The 13281-nt window shown below is 40.1% G+C and overlaps 1 protein-coding gene and 1 long non-coding RNA gene across 3 annotated transcripts in view; one reads left to right on the forward strand and one right to left on the reverse strand.

The window, feature by feature from the left end:
- Nucleotides 1–5814: 5814 nt before the first annotated feature.
- LOC131468790 (uncharacterized) lies at nt 5815–8830 on the reverse strand. Its single transcript, XR_009241740.1, has 5 exons — nt 8758–8830; nt 7379–7414; nt 7090–7251; nt 6893–6982; nt 5815–6164 (listed from the first exon to the last, which is right to left on the reverse strand). It is a non-coding gene; the product is annotated as an uncharacterized LOC131468790 (long non-coding RNA).
- Nucleotides 8831–10415: 1585 nt separating this feature from the next.
- cpne5a (copine Va) overlaps nt 10416–13281 on the forward strand; it is a 67513-nt gene continuing 64647 nt past the window's right edge. The window contains exon 1 of one of the 2 annotated variants that reach the window (XM_058643528.1): nt 10416–11171. In XM_058643528.1, coding sequence (XP_058499511.1) covers nt 11062–11171 — 110 coding nt within the window. In that variant the 5' untranslated portion in view covers nt 10416–11061. The remainder of the gene's footprint in view (nt 11172–13281) is intronic. The other variant, XM_058643527.1, reaches the window with a different exon arrangement.

A 13281-nucleotide genomic window follows, 5' to 3' on the forward strand; every position in this document is an offset into this window, starting at 1 on the left:
GTGAGTGGTTCATGGCAACTGTTTGTAAGAAATAGAGATTTTGACCTGTGCTCATGATTTTTAAGGTGTGATGAGGGCTAGTTTGGTGTAGTGACAGGTCACTGTAGGAAAATCCCACATGATAATTATCAAATTAATGATTTGGCTTCATTTAGCTTCATCAGTTTGAGGGTGCATGCTGGTTCACTGTCTCAATGTCCTGACTTGCATGAAATGAACAGAGCCATTGTTAATGTAATCACTAACACCTGCACAAAAATAGCTACTACAATGAGCCTTGTGATGTTGATAATGTTGCATGTGTTTTCACCACACACTGGCATGCAATCCACAGCTTCCAATTACATCATTTACAACTGACTCTACGGTCAATTGTTTTTTTTAAACCGTATAGAAAGGTGAAGTGAACATAATTTATTTACAGTTTGCATGAAACACCAGAAAATATCTGGGAAAATAACAGTTGCTAACACTTTTTAGATTTAAGTAGCTACAAAACTCAGTCAAACAATTGTGCAGTATGGTATCTGAAGCCGGCGGCTTCAAGCACACATCATGTGTTTACTTTGACAAACACAACGTTGAATGAGACCCAAAGGAATTCATCACGACTCAGTTTACCGGTGACCGCGCATGTGGCAGATGACAGCCAGGCTTGAAGCTGCATTAAAGGGACTGCAGCAGCACACTGGGACAAAAACATGTGCTGGCAAAGCAGCCCGACGAGCTGCCGCCGGGCGATAGCAACTAATTAGAGAGTTTCCTCTCCCACTCAAGGGGCCGTCTCATGATTAAGAGAGCCCAATAACTATGTGTACAATATGAGCACAAGGATGATCTAGGTCAGGCTGCTGGTGGGTGATGAGTTCCCTGTGAAGTGAAGCAAGGAAATGTGAGGCAACACAACGGTATTCAGAGAAAGTCTCCAGAGGCATGCAGATGTGAGAGGCCTTAACTTTTGCAGATTATGTCTCTAACAAGTTGATGTGCTCTTTTAAATTCAGAGGACGGCCGTTCATCCAGCTGAGAAGCCCTAAATGACTGTTCTGGGCATCATTTCTGTCTATTAGGGCTTGGCATTTAGGCAGAGCAACTGGGAACATTGATTGGTCCATCTAATGAATGTGAAGCAGATAGTTACACACGCCTACTGAAGTGATATCATCCATTCGTCCATCTTCTACCGCGTGGGGGGGGGGCTGGCTGGCTGTGAAAGGCGAGGTACACCCTGGACAGATCGCCAGTACATAGCAGGGTGTGGTGCCATATAAAATGTGAACAATTTCATATGTTTCTAAAGATGGTTTGTGCTCACACTGATCAAAGTAAATAGAGTTAGGTGGAAAAGAAGAAGGAGGAGGAGCAAGAACCGTGCTGTCATGTTTAGGTGCTTCATCTTGCTGACCCGTCAGTTGTCTCTATGGCAAACCGTGTGCAGTGCAGATTTGCTAATGATGTTTTTCAGTTCTGTTGTCTCTGCGTGTCTCTGCGTGTCTCCAGGATCATTACTGCTGAAATTGCAACAGCTAACAAATTTCACAGCTCATAGTTTTGCCACAACACATTCCTTTGGTTATTGTTGGCGGCATCAAAAATCAGATTGGTCCAACAAACTGTGATCAATGTTAAAGTTTGCTTCTCATATGAGGTTGAAGAGAAAAGACCTGTCTTTTGAAGTGAACCTGCCACACATTCGTTGGCTGTCACAGATGCCTAACAGAGAGATCTATCAGAGGATATGAGAAATGCCCCCAATGTTATTGGCTGTTATTAAAATGTGCAGGCATTTGTTTCCTTCTACCAATCACAGTTGGGAATTATAAAAGGTAATATGATTCTGTGCTGCATGACAGCTCTCAATAAATATATCTTATTTTTACCTCCACCAGGGAGGTTATGTATTTGGTCATCTTTGTTTGCCTGTGAGCAACTCCACAATTACAGGATGAATTTGGATGGATGGATGTACTGTAGGTTATGGCACAAGGATAGAATTATTCAATTTTGGTGGTGATTTGGATCAGGGAGTGTATTGACACTGTGGGAAACTGAGCGACCTTGGTGGAGGTTTGCGCTCTGAGTGCTTTCAAAGTATACTTGGACATTTACAACTAAACGTGTGGCTGTAACACTCGACCTATTATCACAGGAAAATGTCTGAGGTCTGCAACCCCAAATGGACAAGCATACCGACCAAATGACATTCTGAAACATCGTATCTCTTGTGCACTCTATAACTGGAAATGCCTCGACTTAACTAGACTATAAATCGCTTTTCCAGCATAATAAAGTCCCTGACAGGGAAGAGCCAGACCTTCACCACAGTGAAACACTGTTTCACCAGCACTGAAAACAGCCATGCTCCAGTTTTTCACTGTCGACAGTGCAGAGGCTGCCAACGCCACATTTCCTGGTTTTCAATCAGTGTAGCAAATGAGTTTCTGCTACAGACTATGGTGCTACATGCATGTGCTCTTACACATGTGTCGTGCCTCTACAGACACTTCCATTAAGAAGCCCTGAACTGTGATGCCTCCTAAGTGTCTCTCTTGAGCAAGATAAATGAGCCAATATCTCGCACCTCTTAACCTTACATTTTTTGATGAATCTCTATTCTCCTCATTAGTGCTAGTGCACGCTTTTCTAATGGTTTTTGTTTCTTTTCAGCACTGTTATGTTTAACTGGAGATCCACTCACAGCTAATTCCACAGTAATCAAATCACCTGAAATGGAGAATGACAAATGTGCTTCCAGCAGCTCAGCACAGGGACATTGATGATTTAGAAGAATGCCGTAGCTGTTCTTAGTGTATAAAGCTGAACTTCCACAGCCCCAGGACTTCTTTCATACCTCTGATTTCTTGGTGTCAAGAGGCTAAGTTGACTCTTCACACTTTCATTGTGATGTTGTTGGATATATAGATAAGTCATAAGGTTAACTACAAAAGGATACAGATCAGATACAAATACACAAGGAACCACATAGTAAAAATAAAGCAAAAACAAGGAAAAAGCTAGAAAGATTAGCATAGTAACTGTAGCCTATTCACTAAAACATTTTACCACAAACATCATGCAATTACAAAGAATTCCACGTTTTTCTTTGCACTGCTGACATCAAAACACCATTTATTCTCAGTATTCAGAGGTATCCAGAAAGGTAGTTAGGGCTTCGGTGAATTGCACAACAGATACAAAACAAAAAAACACCTTTGACACAGTTTGCATACCTGTCCTTGAAAAGTGTCTGCTTTTCTCCAGATCTTGACAATGAAACATTTTATATCCCTTCATTCAGAGAATGTAGCTTTACAGTATTTTCAGAAAAATATAAAAAATACTTGATGTTTCGCTCGTCTTTATTGCTATCCTTTTCAATTTAAAAAAAGGAAATACCAGCAGCACACAGATGCTCGTGCTTTTCTGAATGTCACAACCCTCAGTGGCAGAACAAACATTCAGCGGATTACAGATTAAGTAACTGTGGTGGTCTGGTGACGCTGCAGAAAAGAACTTGGTTCAAGGGTAAAACAGTTCACATATGAACATTTATGTAGAGGGAGAATAAGGTGTATAACATTAAATTTGCCTCTGTGATTTAACTGTTAACAGTTTTGCCTTCATACATATTGTGAAGGTCATTTTGAGCAAACCTTGCCTTATATTACAGACATATGATGGTAGTGATGGCTGATTCTTTTGACGTTTTCATGTCTCTCTGCAGGTGTCAGAAATTGAGGATTATCACTGGATTAACAGTTTATTGGTTTGTTCTAAACTATTGCTGCGTGTCAACAAAAACAAGTTTGACCATCTGGGAAATGTGCTTACTCATTTTGCGTATTGCTTATCATTGTCTTGTGTAGACTTGGATGAGAAATGTGATTCTATATTAGTGAGTTGGTTGTCATGGCGTAATGCAGTGACTTATCATCTTTTAAAACTGCAAGACTCCAGGAAGTAAATGCACATGGGCATAAACTGGTCCAACATTTGCTTCTCTTAAACTTTGAATCTAAACTAGTGATTTTTCGTGTTAGTTTGACAACTTTAAAGCCAAACATTTCCTGTCAGTTGCTTCTTGAGTGTTATTGATTTTCTCAACTTTGAGCAAGAAAGCAGGTTGGAATACTTCCCTAAAATGTTGACTTATTTCTTTAATGCTGTTTCTTGTTGTCAGTTCAGATAGTGGACTGTGTACACATAAGACAAGTGACATCACAATTATAAAACTTTTTATATACGGTACATGTTTACACACCAGTGTAATGGAGAAATCTTAAATCTCCAGAGATAAGAATAGTGAGGTGTGAATGTAAATCTGAATTATTGTTTGTCTCTGTATATGTTGGTCCTGTAATAGACTGGCCACCTGTCCTGTCGTGTGTGTGTGTGTGTGTGTGTGTGTGTGTGTGTGTTTGTGTACACTGCTTCTCGTCTAATGTCAGCCGGGATTTGTTCCAGCTCCTTGCAACACTTAAAGTTAAAGCAGTATAATATATTGATGGAATGTCGTGGCATCGTAAAGTTGCGCGGAAAAAAAAAAGTAAACCATGCACAAGAAGGTAGATATAGTTACATAAAGTATGTCACGCTTCTGCTGTTGCTGCTGTTTGATACTGCAGGTCACCAGTGCTGTCATGGATTTTATCCCCTGTTGTCTGGCTGTCCTCCCCTGCTTATGCTGACACACGCACACGGAGAGGGTTCATACAGCACTAATTATGCTCCTGCCAGAGCTGTAAGGAGTGGTAGGCTGCAGGAGGGGAAAGTAGAGATTCACTCAGCAGGCACCACAGTGAAGGGAGTGCTAAACCAACCAACCAAGGGCCGTCCTGAGGCCTAATTATAGAGTTAATGAAGCCGTGCTCTGGTGGTGCTGTGTCCAAAAATGTGCAGCCCTCATCACCCAGTTGGCCATAGTTTCACACTCAAATGTATAACTTAAGATATAGCAGCAAACGGAGTAGACCTCCCACAATGTTTGCTGCTCAGGAATGATTCTTGGAGAATAACTGATGGCTTGTAGTGTGAACCACATAACTACAGTTCCTATGTTCCTGTATTAACATTCATGTGGGAAGTCTATGGCGAGTGCTGCTGTAATGTAGAGTGTGAGGCAGTGTCTGAGTTTAGCTGTTTTACCATAAGAGGATTGTTTTGCCTCTGGTAGTGAGTTTGAGGCGACAGTGACACGGTCACTGATTTTAAGTGTGTGTTTTGCAAGGGAGAAACAATCACTGTGCTCAGTGATCCTGTCCCCGGTGATTTCCTGGTAGTTGTTTGCTGTGACTGATGATAGTAGTGGTAACCCCAATATGATCTCTCTCTCTCACACACATGTCTGTCTTTGTGTAGTTGTGAGGACATTCATACACTGTAAGACATTTTTAGTCTGTTCAACTTGCAAACGGAAGTTCACCTGCTGCCTTAGAATTGCAATTCAACTCAACTTAAGCATTATCCTTGTTTTGACTAATAAACTCAAGTTAATAAAGTTGAGTAAAGTGCAGTGGTATAGTTATCTCAACATTCATCTATTAGTTATAAAGTTGATTCAACTTTCAATCGCTTTGTGGTTCAACTCTTTACAGCAAGTTCAAACAAATAAATGTCCTATATTTACAGAGATGTAAAAGTCACTTTCTGCATTATAATAAATTACAATTTCAAGTTGATACAACTATTTTATATTGACACAACTTGTCCTATCAAGTTAAGAAAATTTAAATTTCATTATTTGTTTTAATTTGAATGTCTATTTTATTTTGACTGATGCTATCAAGCTGAATGATTTGAAATAATCACAATCGACTCTTGCAGTCATTTATTTGAACCACGTTAAACAGCAGCTTAAAAAACAGCTGTGCTAACAAAACCAGACAAAATGTCTAAACCACACCAAAGACAAGTTGTTAAGTATCATACATTTCCATATTATAATTTGGCCCAATGTGGTGTGGGTACTGGAGGTTCAGGCATATGTTGCTCCCATCAGCATGGCGAAGCCTGTGGGCACATCCTGTAGGTCATGAAGAATGATTGTCTCTTATACCACCACAGCCACGTTGAAGACTTTGAGAGCAAATGCACCGTGCAGAGATTCCTCATGTCCAATTAACAGTCCAACCTGCATTCCTCTCATCAAGGGTTTCTCCATGAGCCTGATGACGAAGATAAAGACAATTAAAGTCTCATAAAGGATAACATGTTTTTTTTTCATTTTTATGAACGTCAAAATATACTGATAGAACAGTTGTGACATCTCATTATTTTATCAATACTTAAAACTTTTACAGACATAACCCCCTTTAATACAGCCTATTGAGGGCCAGGTTGCTGCATCTTTCTTAAATTGTACTGTTTTGTATAACATGTACCGATGCTGAACAGTGGTTGAACCTTTATTCTGACAGGGTCTGCACTAATACTCAATCTCAAATAAGATTGAGATACAGTCTGACATTAGCCAGGTTAGTCCTACATTTTATTACTGTAAATTCTGTGTAGAAGATTTTGTTAAATATGTTAAAGACTGACAGTTTCAGATTAGTCCTTGGTAGTTGGAATATTGTATATATTTTAATTATGGCAAAAAAAAAATCTGTATAAAAGACTAGGGCTGCAAATAACAACTATTTTCAAAATTCTTGATTATTCGTTGTTTCATCAATTAAATGTCAGTAAACATTGAAAATGTTGATCAGTGTTCTTCAAACCTGGAAATTATATTCCCAGTGAATATTCACATTTAAGAAGCTGAAAAATCAGAAAACTTTTTTTTTCTTATTTAAACAAAAATACTCAAACCGATTAATCAATTATCAAAGTAGATGAAGATTAATTTATTAATCGAGTAATTTCTCCAGCCCTAGTAAATACATTGACTTACATCACACATCCTTATTACGTCTGACGAATCCTCAGCCAGATAGTGCGAACGACCAAGTAAGGCAGCTGTTCTTTTGTGTTGGTTTGTGTCCTACAAAAAAAGGCAAGAGTATGTAAATGCAATAGAATCCTCTATAATCATCTTATTTTGGTACATACTTATAAGAAATTAGATTTGTTTTCCTGAACAGTCCATACCTCCTGTTGAAGACACTGTAGAACACTGCTTAGGTTTGACCTCCTCTTTGATGCCACCCCAGCTTTGTAGAGCTCCAACAGACTTGCCATTGTGGCATCTAGTCCTTCCAGAAATGACTCCAGCAGGTTTTTGGTGACAACTCTGTCGAACTCAGCACTCAGCTGAAACAAATGACAAAATACAGAAAAGGGGGCATGAGAGAAAGAAATTGGAGCTGCATAAAGCTTTATAAAGACAATGAAAATACATTAAAGGCTCCTTGAGCGCTGAAGAATGGACAAAACTTACATTTCCACTTCATTAAATGCCCATTCTTGCAGATATCTGAAAATTGGGAAAAACATATATTAATTGTTTATCTGTAGGCATATTACACAAAATTATCAACACATTTACTTTTGTGTTATGCAGTTTTGCTGTTGGTGACGGAGACAATAGACTGATTTAAATTTTGTCCCATTATTTTTCTCATTTCAAAGCTCTTATCAACATAGAAAAGTGGATCAGCTTACTTTCTGCAAATGTTTTTTTTAATTTAAACAATATTGGCATATACTGTAGTGTAGGGCTGAACAATTAATACAAATGTTATTGAAATAGCAATACAGCTTACTGCAATTTCAAATTGCAGGAGACGCAATATTTGTTCAAGCCAAAATGTGTCAAAATATTATTTTAGATTAATTATTATTACACATCTTATTCTACGAAGAGACATTACATAGCACATATACATACATGATATCAGACATATATTAGCCAGCTGCAGGTGAATATCTCTGTCACCCTGCATATTTTTGAGTTATTCCTCTTATTGTGAGAGCCGCACAATAATAAGAGAGGCTGTGTATCACCCTGCAGTGCTGTGAACAAAGTGCAGTTCTTCAACGCAGACAAAGTCCCGTGATTTAGTGTGTTGTTGCCGTAACGAGGTAACCCGAGCTAAAGGAGCTAGCGGTCTTTGGACGTATCCTTACTACGGTTTGGGGGGGTCTGCCAGCTTAGTTGATAACACTGCATACATCATTACTTGGATGTAGGGAGTGCGGCGAGAAATGATCCAGGCTGTGTTGGATACGCAGAGCCCGCTTGGAGACGGAGGAGCGCCATCCACTCAAAGCGTAACGTTCACCTACTACTCTTTCCGGTCTAGCTATATCCGGTGTGGTGTTGTAGTTTTATTTAACGTTACTAGTTGTTGCAACAGTATGTGAAAAAACTACAAATTTTGCTCGGCCAAAAGGAACGTTGATCTCGCGATAAAAAAAATTGCCGCCGTTAAAATGAGGTTTGCTTTTACTCCGCTAATAACGTGTTTAACTGACAACACAGGTTTACATTGGAAAAAAAAAAAAGAAAAATTAAACGAAGGTCTGACGCAAATGAAGGTCTCATCTCTCCGTCTAGCTAAAAACCAGACATATTAAATATATATAAAACGGACCTAATTGGTTAATGTTTTTGAATTATGTACTTTTTTAGAAAAGGCGCGGTTAAGGAAATGTGCCCACAATGAGTCTAACAAGGTCACGGTAGTTGGCTTATTATCGACTTCAATTAAGTTTTCAGCTACAGTTAAAAACTAAAATCTACATTCAAACATCATTTTAAACAACATTAAGATTGATTTACACATACTTAATCAAAATATATATATAAAAACTCACCTTCGGTAAGGTAAATCAGTAGGAAAGTTCCTCTCCTTTAGGGGTCCTGCTGCTTCAACTCGATGAGAAAATGAGTCCGCCTCTATTCACAGGTTGTTATCAGGTAGCGCTGCATATTATCCATCCGCCATGGAAAGTAGTCCTCTTTTGTTTACCACTTTTTTCTATATTTATAGATTATAGATTCATAATTGTGAACACAAAACTTAGCTGTATGTGCAGACAGGTTATTTTATATACCTTTAAACTTTGCCATGGTTTAAAGACAATTTTCTTTCAAGATTAAAAGTAATAGCTGTTTTTTTTTTTTCCATCTTGCCACCTGCCATCCCCCCTCACCCCTGCTCAATGAAAGCCCGCCCTTTTCACCACCCACGCACAATTTAATCATAACTCAGAAATTCTAGTTAAGTGAACACATCAAGATCAGCCTAAGGTGTCAAATTGTCAACACAACATAGAACTTAAAGTTTAAATTCAGAAAACGTGCACACTTAAGTTTAAAATCCAAAACTTGTCAGAGCTCTTTGAGTTAAATAGAAGTATTAATTTGACATAACTAAAAGGGGCTGTAGCGTTTTACAGTGTAGTAACAATGTATTCCTTGGTGTCTACCCTTAAAGCTGGAGTTTGTAAATTCTAAATGGAAGTTTATATTTTTGCCGCTGTCTTGATTTACTTGTGCAATTTGCCTCCATCAGTTGGGACATAAATTATTATACTGAGAAAGACCTGAACTCATTTGACAATGTTTGAGTGGAACATTTGTTCATACTTAAAAGTTACACACCTCTCTTTTAACCATAACATAAGCCTAATTATAACCCTGACCCTAAACCAAATCTGTGTCATTTAAAAACCATTTAAAATTCTGGCATCTGGCAAAAATGTCCTCACAAAGTCAGCATGACCTCACAATCACGGAACACCACACACACACACACACACACACACACATGTTCGACATTCATGACTTGAGGGGACATTGCATTGACTTACATTCATTTCTTGGAGACTTACTCTAACCTTAACCACAATTACTACTGGCCTAATCCTAATCCTAACCCTAACCCTAACCCTAACCTAACCATGAAACATATCTTCACCTTAAAATGTAGTAATTTACGTTATGGGGACTTGCTTTTTGTCCCCACAAGGAGGACAAGTCCCCATAATGTGACTGTGTAAACAGGTTTTGGTCCCCACAACATTAGTAATACCTGGTACACACACACACACACACACACACACACACACACACACACACACACACACACACACACACACACAGAGAGGTTTGCGCAGCTATTCTTTTTAGGACCCTGCATTGAATTCCGTTAAGTGTTATCCCTAACAGTAACCAGTCAATGCCTAACCATTACCTAACCAAAGCCGAATTCCTCAGAAATGAGGTACTGAATTCTAATGACAGCTCCCGTGGGTGAACACGGTCTCCCATCGGTGACGAATATACAGTACACTTGTCATGGAGGAAATAACGGATAAATGATTTTTATTATTATTTAATTGGGAAGATAAGCCGGGAGGAGACTGTGACTGAGGCTGCAGGAGTCAGAGGAGCTGTCCAGATGCTGAAACAGCGTCAATCTGCCTTTCAATTAGCCGCAAGAGCGGAGGCTCAGGAGGAACTGATGCCATTTTAACAAGCTGCAACAACAATTAATTATACAGTAAATGCCACCTAAAGGTTCAGCTTGAACATTTATTTCGTCATTAATTTGAGCCTTAGGTTTAGAACAAGACAGAAGTGGCTCAATGAAATAATAATAAAAATACACGACACGAGAGCTTTTTATTTTTCCTAGGGAAAGAAATATCCACCTCTGTGCTCGTTTAATATCAATTAGAGGCTCTCATTCCAATTTGGACCAAAATAGGGCTCCGTCAGCCACAGATCAATAGCTCGAATCTGCAACGACTGTCAGTCGCAGCCCGGCGGGATGCATGAGAATGCAGACCGGAGGGGTGGAGTTCCAGCTTTTCTACTTTTCTAACGCTCCTCAGGCAGAGGTGCGCATTCTTTGCCGGAGAAGGAGCGGAGCTGGCGCTGGCGCGTCCTGGCATGTGATCCCTCTTCAGTCCGATCAGTCACCTCGGCGCTGCAGCCTCTCACTGAACTTTCCATGCTGTTGACAGCACAATGGACAGCACTTAGGAGGTTCGCCCGGACCGTAAACCCGCTCCCGCTCATCAGTGCGCTGCGCTCCGCCTCTCCACCGTTGGCTCTCCAGGTTCAGAGGGACTCACGCGGGTCGGGGTTTTGGCACCGACTCTCCCGCACACATGGAGGGAGACGTTATAGACAAAGTGGAGGCCACGGCGACGGTCCGGGATTTCGATCCCATTAGTGGGAGCATCCCGGCCACTAAAGTGGAGATCACCGTATCATGCAGGTGAGTCCACTCTGCTGCTCCGTGTGCGTCAGGGAATGGGGAACTCCGCCGCTCCTGCTTTGCCTTTTCTTTAAGAGTGGACGTTATAATGAAGAGGCAAACGAGCAATTCAATGTTTTCTTCCTCATTTCGTCACGAGAAAGAACTATTTTCTTGAATAAAAACTTTTAAGGAGGTAAAACAGTGATTTTGTCTTTGCTGCACAACCAAGACGTCGCTGTACTATTAACACTCTACAGTCCTTATTTTATCATTTTTAACATGCATGAATCGGATATCCTGCTAATGATTGCAGTGCATCACTCAAATTTTTCCTGTTTTAGTTTTGTGTTCTGATTTATGAGATTTGAGGATATGGTATTTATTTAGGGAAAGCATATTCTCAGTCTACAGCACTGTGTGTGTGCTCGTTTTTGTTTTTGTTATCTCTCTAGGACATTTTGGACCAACCTGACCTTGTCGGGACCAGTAGATGTTGTGGGGACCAAAGTCTGGTCCTAATGAAACAGAACCTAATTTCTGAAGCTTTGATTAAAGTTAAGGCTAAGGGTAGGGATAAGGCTGTGGTTAGGCTGCCGAAATGAATGGAAATCAATGCAGAGTCTCTATTTTAGTGTGTGTGTGCTTGTGAGTGCGTGGCTCATGTCACTTGAGATATCTATAGTTTGTTGTGGTGCCTGTGAGGTTCCCCCGAGGATGCATGTGATGTGTGCGTTTATGTAACCAACTGCTTGTAAACGTTAGTTCAGAACGTGAAGATCAAAATATGATCTCAACTGGCTCTAAAAAGTAAAACCCCTTTACCATCATAGCGTTTTTTTTCCTGCCCCCATAACCTCCCAACACCATAGATGTGGGAAGTGCTTTGGGTGGGGCAGGTAGTTACTGTATATGCACAATACACTGCTGCAGCCGAAAGTGGTCTTCATATTGTACTGTAGGTACAGTTTTAATTCCAGTATCTCACTGAGGCTGATATGATTTATTATTTTTGTTTTGTTTCCATCAGCAGTGAGTCATTTGTTGAGCCCCTTGTACCTCCCGGCTACATCAGTGCAAGTGTATATGCATGTAAATGATGTGTTCCCATGTGCAGTGCTGCTGTTGAAACAGAGCACGTATAGCGATTTCAGATCTACATAAGCTACAGGCAATATTTTGTCAAACAAACACCCCACTGCCATTGTTTTCTCCTCTCATTTGCACTCCTTGAAAGGAAAGTCTTTAAAAACACTTCTTTGTTGCATTCCGCTGTTGTCATGCAGACAAACTTGTCACCCGTTCTGGATTTTAAAACAAATCTGTTAACCTTTACATGGTGGAGAGGATGAGGGAGCTGTAGGTGAAGGCATTAATCCCTCCTCACTGTAGGTCAACTGAATGTTTAACAGACATTAGAACAAGTGTGTGTGTGTGTGGCATATTGATGTTGACTATTTAAGGTCTTCGGTGTGAGTTGCAGCTGGACTTGTGTTATTTCCCACTTGGTACACAATATTGCTTTTTTTTTCTCTCTCCATAATTTAAGATGAGTCTGTATTGATACCCATGGGGTGAAAGGATCCAGCTCCATTGTCAGTCATTAAACCTTCCAAACAAAGCTCCAGCTCAGAAATTAATAAAACCATTTGTTTTGTTACAGCAGGTCATATTTATAGACCTTTTAATGGCTTCTTAAATTCTTAGCAACATTTCTGGGCATCACAAAAGTTGAAAAAAAGAAATACACAGCCTTGTATGCAGCTATGACCTTCCACTTGTCAGTGTGTGTATTCGGTCCATCCAGGAGAAGCAAATGGCAACTGTGGATGTTTTGTGTGAGATGCACACAGGCTCCTCTATTCTGTAATTGATATAGTAAGCCTTAGACCTCAGAGACTGCAGTGCACATGGAGCTGAATTGCAGTGTGCAGCCCTACAGGCATTCTCATAACCCTCTGCCAATATTGCAGCAAGCTCCCTGACAAACACTAGAGGAACTGAAGCAACCTCGCGTCAAAACAAGTGTACAGTATATTGCTGTGATTGGCTTTGCTCACAGGTCATCCAGTGAGTCCATCTGCCTCTCTGATGCAACGGCTCCACTCTAACCCAGTGATGATGAGATGGC

The sequence above is a fragment of the Solea solea genome, chromosome 11 (assembly GCF_958295425.1).
Source record: "Solea solea chromosome 11, fSolSol10.1, whole genome shotgun sequence".
Classification (NCBI taxonomy): domain Eukaryota; kingdom Metazoa; phylum Chordata; class Actinopteri; order Pleuronectiformes; family Soleidae; genus Solea; species Solea solea.